Here is a 10,259-nt window from a genome sequence, read left to right on the forward strand (position 1 = left end):
ACAAATCAGCAGATGTGGGGAAAAGTGCAGCCAGAACCTCAGGAAAAGGTTCGGGAGGGGCTGTAACCTGATGCACTACATGGATGTATGCTAGGGTCTCCCTCTCACTGCAGAAGGGACAAGTGTCAGGGGAAATGGTGAACCACGCCACATACACGCCTGTGCTCATGGTTCCACGGAGGAGCCACCAATATCCCTGGTGGGCCCAAAATATAGTCTGGCCCGCTGGAATTCCTCACCTTCCCCATGCAGCAACAGGTCCTGCCACACAGTGTGGGACACAAGGGCAAGGAAGTGGATGCTATGGGGCATGAGTGTGTAGAGATGTGCTGTGGATGCAGTTTGGAACCAGACCGGCTGGACATCATTCAGTTGGCTGAGGTGGTGTGTTGGGGGTGGCCGAGGAGGCTCTGGGGGCAGAGGCCCAATGACACATTATGGAAGGGGAGGGGTGGGAGCACCCTCCCACAGGACCGGCTCAAGGAAAACAAGAGAAGCAGGAGACCAGGCTGCCCTCACCTCCCGAAGCACAAGACAGGGGACACCCAGGGTGGGCAGCCCCATGCACTGGTCAAGTGCTGCAGCATGCACCCAGCCCTTCTGATCGTAGTCCAGGTAGTCTCTGGTTCTAGTGGCCCCAGCCAGGCCCATCCTCCAGCATACCAAGGGGGGACTCCACCACCTGCACTCTAAGGCACATCAGTGGGTGTTGCCCAGTGTCTCTTTTTGGAGCACTTATGCCCAGACCCTTGTATGAAAGACTCTGGCCTCAATCTAGTTTGTGGGATTGCCCTAATATACCTTTCCAGCACAGTAATAGGCAGCAGTTTGCTTGCTCTAATCAGCAAAGACCAAACACCCACATTACGGCATTAATCCCCAAACCTGGAGACCCCAAATGATTTTATTTCTCCCCTGATATTACATTTCAGTCACCTTTACAGTACTGATATACACCAATTAACAAAGGCATAGAAACATGAAACAAAAAATCATAGAGAGCTTTCCTCCTCTCACTGTTGCCCATCGCCAGCAGGGGCCATACTCATGGATTTACACCCATATGAATCAGTTGATACTTCCAGTCCTCATGTAACAGGATGAGTTCTGCTCTCAGTCAAAGCGAATGGACTGCCCTTCGTAGGAAAGAGCAAGTCACTCAGAAAAGCACGGCTATTCTAAAAGCCTGGCTGGTGGGAGCCCTCACGTTGAGGTCCCATTCTTCACCGGATAAACACTCTCAGGGCACATACTTTAGATGTCCATGTCAAATTGAGCTTCCTCACCTGTTGAAAAGAAACGACAAAAATGCAGGTGAGTACTTGATGAAGTCCTATGTTAAATATCAAACACTACATGGATGTAAGGCTCAGAGACCAGCAGCCTCACAAGAGCATAGAAGTTTGGATGTGGTAGTGAAGATTGGGGAAACTCTCAGCCTGCTATGTACAGGAATTGAGTTTTCCTGGAGAACTGTTGTGAGAGATGGCGGCTTGCTCTGGTGTTAGGGGGAAAACCATTCCTCTTTGGTGATGTTCTGCTCTCTTTCCATACAAAGAACATCTACTCTGCCAGCAGGCACTCTGCCAATGCAGAGCGCGCAGAGCCTCAGAGACATGATGCATCTGGGGGGATGTGAGAAGAGAAATCTGCCCATCACTTGGAACACTACTCAAAAAAATCCACAGCAACAGAAGTATTTTTTACCTTTTCCCTATGACATGTTTGACCACGAATGTGGGTTTCTGTTTGCAACAAGAGGCAAATGTAATTTTTAGTCAGCACAGCATGATGCAATTACTGTTGCATGTATGATTGCTATTGTAGCTGCTGCTGTTGATAGGACGTCAGTGTAAGCCAGGACCCTACTACTCAGCTGACCCATAAAAGATATCACCTCACCCACCCTGAATCTAACATCCTGGGACCAACACAGCTACAACACTGCAAGCTACATAAATGGTCAGCTCTGTTACACTCCTTATTGCCAGGGATGCAGAAGAAACTTTTCAGGTACCAAACTGAGCCAAAAGAGGAACAAATCTTATTTTGACTTGTAGGCTGATCAATTTTGATAGTTGAAGCCAGGGAGTGAGACAGTGACCAAAAGTTACCAGCCAAATCTTGCTCAGTGGTCCGTGTGAGCTAAGTTAGGAAACTCAACCTACTTAAAAAGCAACAGAGGGTCCTGTGGCACCTTTAAGACTAACAGAAGTATTGGGAGCATAAGCTTTCGTGGGTAAGAACCTCACTTCTTCAGATGCAAGTAATGGAAATCTCCAGAGGCAGGTCAACCTACTTAGTTTTCAGTGGACACATGCCCACATCACAAAACTGACAGTGCAATTTACAGTAATTGGTCCTTGAGACTAGACATCTCTGCAGAGAGATCAAGGACTGTACGGGCCACAACCTCAATTCCCCTTTGATCCCCATATCATTCTGGTGTAAGGAAGAAGCACAGTAGCAAAAGTCTAACCCCAGAGATACCTTGATTTAGCCTGAATCCACACACAGCATCAATTCCTCCCTAGCTGTTATAACAATATTCTGGCTCCAGCCCGGGTGTGCTCTTGTGTATTTTCCAAGGAAAAAAGATGAAGCATGCAAGTTATTTTCAGGCTTTGCCAGGGGGTGCCACTCACCTACGCCCACCTTCTCCTCGTAATTGTGGACATGGTTGTTTTCAATCTTCAACTCCTCCACGTTTGGACTGGTAACACCTGGAATGTCTGGAAGGTCACAAGGTGAGGTTTTGGCAACTGGGGAATTGCGGCATTCCATCAAAAACTTCCGGTCATAAATAATTCTTGTACCTAGAGGAAAAAAATGTGAAATACTGTCAGCTTTTAGCATATCTCAAAGTGCTTTACAAGGAAAGCAAATATCAATAACCCTAACTTACATAAAATTGAGCCACAAAGAGGCCAGTAGCAGAGCTGGGAACAGAATGCAGTGCTCAACCTACTAGGACACACTGCAGCCCAGTGAACACCTAGTTACAAAGTCTACATGAAAATAATATTTAGGCTCCTGCAAAACTAGGAAAAAATCAAGTCAAATTAAGATTTAAACTGCTTCTGATAGTCTCATCCCATCTCCCTTATGGTGGCAGTATATAAATTTCACACGCTTTTCTGAGATTACCTACAATACTGAAAGACCACACGTTTAAGCAGATAGATCAGGAAATTTGTAGTGGAAATTGGCTCTCTTTTTAAAGTCAGATTTTTAGTGTTATTACAGCAGAGTTTTCTGCATGGAGGTATTGCCTTTATGTGGTCTGGGCTGGCTGTCCAGCTCAGAAAACTTAGTTTACATTTGTTAGGATCACATAACTAAAATCAAAGAATGACTTGCAGTTTACTTGCTGTTTATTTTAGTGGTGAATGGGACCCCAGCCTATTGTTGCTGGTTTGTTAGAGAAGAATAAAATTACATCTTTATTAAAGGGCAGAAAGCAAACCTTGCGGTGAGGGCAGAGTTAAGTGAGGGCAGGGATTTAAAAGGAACACTGAGTAGGCTGAACAGCCCATTCCCCTACCAAGGCATCTGATGTTGGAAAAATATCAAACCAGAGTCAAAAGATCCCTCCAGAGATACAACATCCATAATATAGAAAGAATTCAAAAGAGCATGCCAAGGAGAGGGCTGCAACATCTCATTTCAGGATTGGACATTTAATACATTAGCCCCATCCAACCAAACAGGACAAAGGAATCCCCTCCCTCCCTCTCGCCCCCCATGTTCTCAGCTGACAGTATGCATGTGGACAAGAAGAAATCAGAGATAACATCTCTCCTGGAATGCTAGGCACACTCGTATATTCCATAGCATGGCTGTAAAGTCATGTAACTAGATATTAAATGTCGAGGAAATTATGCTAATGATTTTCCAAGACATTGGAACCTTTTCAAAATTGAAAATAATTGTGACTAGTTTCTACAGATCAAAGTAGAATTAAACTAGCAATGTCTCCAGTTCAGATCTATGCTTCAGTACAAGTGCAGTTAATCAGGATTTGGGTAAAGAAACAACCCTAGCCTGCAGTTATAGCCTTTGGTAGCTGGAAGACTTACAAAATAAGGACAGGGCTCCTAGAACTGCAGTTAGCATACTAGGTATTAGGAGTACATTTCATAACAGGCTTGCAAGAACTGCACATTCCTGGTTTACATTCATTCGCGCAGAGGCATATGCCTTGAGCTATTACTTATGAAACTAAATAACCTGTATACCCTGCTCTGACTTGTTACAACAGTTGTCAACACAAGGGGATGGATGGATGCTCAAGGTTCATAAAGGCCCCTTCCACCAGGAGAAACATGCAAATCTGATCAGTTAAAAAAATCTCAGTTTCAATTCACACTATTATAAGAACCATTTGGTGAAACAACCTGCATCAGCTTCTGCAAAGCAAGCTTTACTCCCTGTTCCAGGACAGCTGATTCATGGGTTTGCCCCTCATTTCCAATAGAGCCCCAGCCATGCACAAGGGGTTCTGAAGAGCAGAAGTTGCTCTCTTCTATAAGCTTCTGGTTGGTCTTCCTCTCTATGAGGGTTTTGTACTAGCATCCAAGAGGTAGTATCTGAGCATATCCCTGTAGTTGGAGGAGGGGCACCTGGTCCTTGTTGTTAATGTTCCCATCAAAACTAAGTTTATTAGAAGTATGAAGTGTACCAGTAATAGCTGTGATACTTTGATCAAAGATTGTGGGAGACAAGAGGAACAAAGAAAGCTCCTTGAAACCCTAGCAAACTTAGACTAGTGCACTACAGACTCCTAATTAAGAGAGTTTTTTTCCAGAATTTGGCTCCTGACCCACCAGTTTCCTTCTTAAGGAGACTGCTATAACTCTTGGAAGTGATGCACAAGTTACTAAATCCTAGAAAGTGCTAACAAGTTTCTGGCTCAGCAGTTGTCATCTTCAAAAGTTTAATGGCTCTAACCAGTTAACTGTATGGTCCCTGGGCCCAACCTCACATTCCCTGTGCGCCCCAGGCTCCCACTGACTCCTGGGGGAATGTCGGGGGAAACAAGGAATGCAGGCTCAGGCCCTTACAGTGACAACCTGCTGCAGCGCCCCAGCTGCTGAACTCATTAAAAAGCCATGCATGATTTCAGCTGCTGCCTTTGGTTTATTTTAGGGGCTATTCCTCATTCTAACTGCATGGCCAAGCATACTTCATTCTCTCAACTGCCTTCTGGTCAAGATGGATAAGGTAACCAGCATCCCCCCCAGCCAAAAAACTGTATGGTATGGTGTGGATAGGGTGACCAGATAGCAACTGTGACAAAGCGGGACAGAGGGTGGGTGGGGGGGAAATAGGCACCTATATAAGAAAAAGTCCCAAAAAACAGGACTGTCCCTTTAAAAATGGGACATCTGGTCACCCTAGGTGGGGGTATATTGAGCTGGAAGCATACACAGCACAGAGAAGCCTTCCCAACCCAGAGCACTACAGACTCCCCATAAAAAACTGTAGAAACATTCTTCTCACTGGCAAATCCCTCTGCCAGCGTTCAGAGTGTTACACTCAAAACCACCCACTGTCCATTGCTCCTTTCAACCTCGGACAATAACATTCTACATGATGTGTGTTTACATCAAGGAACTGAGTGCCTAAAGCTGAGTTGGTGAAGGCTCCCAAGCAATTAACTCATGTGGAATTTATTAGAGAAGGACAATACCCATGTGCCTTGGAGGGTCAAACAAGGATCCAGGACAAGCCCTGAGTGGAATATTATAAAGAACAGGCTCCATAAGTTTAAAGGTCATGACTGGTTCTCCCCCACACCCCTCCCATGTTCACTTCTTGGTGCTGAGCTCTGATTTAATTTTATTTATTTTTTTGTTCCTGACTGCTGCAAATGAAAACTTTTCATCTCCTGTGCTGCCACAGGGTAGTGGATCCTTTCCCCTGCTCTGTGATCCCGTTCTGTTGGGGTTCTTGGAGCACAGAAGGATCAGGTAACAATTCTGAGATGGTGCATCTGAATCCTGAGCTCATTTTGGTGGCACCAAGGCTAAGCTTGGACCCACAGTGAACCACAGTTCAAGGGTTTTAAGCCTACTTCAGCAGCTGAATTTTACAGACCCAGGAATTACTCCAGCCCAATGTGAACATCTCTGCCCACATGTTCCTGCCAATGGAGGATCCTGGCTTTCCTGAGGGCCCAAAGAAGTGCTCAGATGTTCTCCCAGAAGGAACATTTCCATTCACTAAGTACATTCTGGGGACTCACTAAGTCCTCTGGATGACTGGAGGGCGTTTTCCTGATGCCACCGAAAACAGCAAGTTAAAGGGAACTCCACTTCCAACAGTGTACGTGAGGGACACCGGCGGTGCATCTCAGGGTTGCAGCTCTCCCAGGGTCACCTCAGGACACGTTAGTCAAGGAAGAGCTCATCTTTCTTAGACTCTATGCAGTGGAGACATCCTAAAGCCAGAACTGGAGGTCAAGTAGTAAAGGAGAGCTAACTTGCACATGTCCAATGACTGAAAAGGCAAATTATTGCCCTTTCTTTCTGCAGAATGGAGTTTAGCCTATTGCCACAGAGCCTGCAGAAGTTGGGAGCTGTGAAGTGTTTCCTAATCAGTGGCCTTAAATAAATCATTCAAAAACTAAAAGCCCACTCATTCTGTAATAGTATTGACATGAGAAAAGTGACTATTTCAGGAACACAAAATGGTCGAGCTCTCATATGGTTTTCTGAGAAATCACATTCCAGTATCATTCCATGATGACTCAACACGACTCCCTGAGGTTCATATCGGGATTTTTCCAATTCATTCATTTTCACCCAAGGTAAAGAAAGAAAACATGTACTGAGTTTGCTTGGAACTTATCAGAATCAGGCAGACCATAAATAGTCAAACCAATTTTAAATCTTAGAGTAATACTCTCCAGAAGCCACAGGGAACATATATGCCCTTCCAAACTTCCTCAGCACCAGACTACGGTATGTCTGTCCTACAAGCGGTACAGAACTATAGCACAGCTATGTTGCTGGAGTGCAGACACTTGCTAAAGAGACAGAAGGGGTTTTTCTGTCACTGTAGTAAATACACCCCCTCAAAAGGGGTAGCTAGGTTGATGGAAGAATTCTTCCCTCAACCTAGCAGTGTCTACACCAGTGCATAGGTTGGCCTAACTATGTCCCTCAGTTGTCACTGCTAGGTCAACCTAAGTTTTAGGTGTAGACCAGGCCTCTGACACCAACAGAGCTGAATTGTGATAATTTGCACCAATGGCCAGAACAATTACTGGGGATTCTGATTTTGGCACTAAATCCTGTTTGCCTCACATGTACACAGTTCCACTGAAATCAATGGAACTACTTGGGAGATTAAAGTGAAGAACATTTGGCTCTGTAAAATTAGTCATGGGTGTTCCATGGCAAATTAAATATGCTCCTTTATTCTGAATAGTGCAACTTGATGTATTGTTTACAATACTTCACAGTACACCTGTAAAGGAATGGTAACATTTTATTAAAGGTTTTCAATTAAACCTTCCAAAGGAACAAGTATTTATGTAACACAAGACTGCACTTGAGAACTGTCTCTGCTACTGAACAGTGAAGTGCAATGGTCTTTTCATAATTATTGGGTATATGGATCAGCACATGGAAGATCAGTGAGACTATACTATATTAAGAACTATTAGTAATTTCTTCATTCAAGCTGGTCTACAGATCAGTACATTTAAAGTGAGGTTTGAAGGAATTTTATTTTAGACTATTGACACTAGTCTTGGAAAAGTGAGATTAAAACTCCATTGTTAATAATTACAGGGGAGCAGGCATGAGAACATAAACATATGGTAACTACCCAGCAGCAATAAAATGCATGTTAATCAGATAACAAGCAGAACCAAAGTGCATTATTACATGGAGCTTTTTAACTCACCCTACATTTTTCAATCCATAAAACAGGCACACATTAAAATATTAATTATCTGGATTATCCAGATCACTGAGAAATTAAATAGAATTCTTGAAAATAAAGGATGATACTAGTGACTAGATATTTTGAAAAATTTCCCCATCCCTTAGCTATTTTTTTTAAACATCCATCCTATTAATTCTGGACTGATTATCTTTCAGCCTTTTCTGAGTATTTAACTACTTCTTCTAGTCAAAACAGTGTTTTCATTTAAGAATTTGTTCAGGTTTTTTTTTGCCTCTACTACTCTCTTTACATCTCATTCATGATCCTCCATCAATGGAATGAAACATGTGTGAGTGACAACTGTAACTTATCACAGCATACAAACATATATTGAGAAATAATCAGTTGCTCCTATACGCACAATTGTTGCAAGAGGCACCTAAGGCTCAAGAATTTCTATTGCTTGTGATCTCAGAGAACAAAACAGATGCCTAGTACAAAAGACACTAAGACCTTCAGTTTCATTGACCAAATGTTCTTAGGCTAGCCCAATTGTTGGGTAAAAAAAAAAAAAAAAAGAGACACCAATTTAAGCTTCAGGCTTCTGTCTGATTTTTGTTAAAACCACTACCATTACATGCAACTTCTAAGGTCACTAGCGTGTAAAATTAATGAAAAAAATCCTCCCATCTATTTATTTACGTTGTGCATTTGACAGCACTTGCAATAGAGCCAATTTCACTGTTCTGCCGTTTATGTGGATCTTTCATACAGCAGCAGGGGAGAAAGCCTTTTTTAAATGACAGAAAAGTGATTGCAAAACTACAGACTGGCAGGGACTCTCAGTTGCAGTAGCTGGAACTACTTGCAACTCATTTGCAACATATGGTATTTCCCAGTGCAGTCACACTCTCAGGCTAGCCTAAACTGAGACACATTTATCAAGATAGAGTCAAGTGTGTAGACATACTACTGCTGAAATTGACAGGTCCTTTAAAAGCCAAATCAGCAAAACAATAGTAGTGTTCCAGGCGGTGCTTGGAGGCAGTTGTACATACTGTAGTTACAGGCTGAAATAACACTACAGCTGAAGGCTACTGCACAGTGTAAGTCTTTTGAACTCCCCGTCTTTTTTAGATAAATATGAACTCTGAAACGGCAACGTTAGCGCAGACTTCGGAGTTCGCCAGCTTATTCCCCAGCCATTGCAAATAGGGTGACCAGATATCCTGATTTTATGGGGACAGTCCCGATTTTTCACACTCGCTGTCTGGTCACCCTAACTGCAAATGACCCAGAGGCTGCCCATGGGGGCGGTGCAGTTGCAATGAGGAGAAATGCCCTTCCCGCCATCGCGCGGAGCAGCAGCTCCCGGGGAACACGGGGCGTGTGGGCACGAGAACAGGGACCCGCCGCTCGCGGGTTTCCCTGGGGACGCAGCAGTGTCAGGGCACCTCGGGGCGCCGCCCCGCCGGGACAGCGACTAGAGACACCCCGGCAGCCCCCCCCCACTGGCCGCCCCCGGCCCGGCCCGCTCACCGCCCGGCGTGGTCCCGAACACCGTGCCCCCCGGCGTGGTGCTGTAGTCGCCGGGCGGCAGCGGGGCCCCGTCGGGCAGGCTGAGGCGCTTGGCGGGGATGGCCCGGCTCGGCGTGTGGCCCTGGCGGCAGCTCTCGGACATGGCGACTGGGGCTGCCCGCGCGCCCGCCGGCCCCCCGACCCGGAACCAGCCGGCGGGCCACGCCCCTTCCGCCCCGCGCGCGGCACCAGGGCGCAGGCGTGGCCGACTGCTGACCCCGCCCACTGCCCCGCCCCCTCCTCCTGCTCCCCCAGGGCCTGACCCCTCCCTTCCCCATCCCACTCCTCCCAGCCCCCTTCCCTCCCCCCCAACTCCCATCCCATGCCCCCCCTGCTCCTGCTCCCACAGTCCCTCCCCATACCCCGACTGCTCGCACTGCCACCCCCAGCCCCCTCCCCAAGGCCTGACCCCTCCCCATTCCAGTCCCACTGCCCCCCAACTCCCCTCCCATGCACTGACCCCTCCTCTCCCCCCCATCCCACTCCTTCCACCAACCCCCTCCATGCACCCACCTCACCCCATGGATCACCCCTCCCTATTCACTCACCCCATTGCTCAACTAACTCTCACCATGTGCAAGTGGGACGTATAACAACCCTCTCCTATACTGTACACACAGTCTCCACCTCAAGGAGTTTTGTAACTCAGACTGACAAGACAGACAAAGTGGGGGAAGGAAGGAAGTACCTTCAAATGATACGCTCAGGGAGCAACCCTCAGCGTCCCTGTCATAGGCTGGGTTGGTGGCAGGGGGTTCATGAAGTATTTCTGGGGATGGGTTCTC

General features: G+C 46.1%; 1 protein-coding gene across 1 annotated transcript; it reads right to left on the reverse strand.

Annotated features, from left to right (window-relative positions):
* Window positions 1-864: 864 nt before the first annotated feature.
* EIF4EBP1 (eukaryotic translation initiation factor 4E binding protein 1) lies at window positions 865-9,618 on the reverse strand. The gene is made up of 3 exons (XM_054020270.1): window positions 9,436-9,618; window positions 2,646-2,816; window positions 865-1,286 (listed from the first exon to the last, which is right to left on the reverse strand). Exons 1-3 carry the CDS (start codon window positions 9,575-9,577, stop codon window positions 1,255-1,257), a joined length of 345 nt encoding a protein of 114 aa, XP_053876245.1. The 5' UTR covers window positions 9,578-9,618; the 3' UTR covers window positions 865-1,254.
* Between the last annotated feature and the right edge of the window lie 641 nt (window positions 9,619-10,259).

This window comes from Malaclemys terrapin, chromosome 2 (assembly GCF_027887155.1).
Source record: "Malaclemys terrapin pileata isolate rMalTer1 chromosome 2, rMalTer1.hap1, whole genome shotgun sequence".
NCBI lineage: Eukaryota > Metazoa > Chordata > Testudines > Emydidae > Malaclemys > Malaclemys terrapin.

What these genes read in the sequence shown, in the direction of transcription:
- EIF4EBP1 (XM_054020270.1), bottom strand. Translation starts at nt 9,577, where the DNA reads ATGTCCGAGAGCTGCCGCCAGGGCCACACGCCGAGCCGGGCCATCCCC. An exon ending in GTTCGGGACCACGCCGGGCG is followed by an intron (nt 2,817 to 9,435) that starts GTGAGCGGGCCG and finishes TTTTTCCTCTAG; the next exon opens with GTACAAGAATTATTTATGAC. An exon ending in CGAGGAGAAGGTGGGCGTAG is followed by an intron (nt 1,287 to 2,645) that starts GTGAGTGGCACC and finishes TCTTTTCAACAG; the next exon opens with GTGAGGAAGCTCAATTTGAC.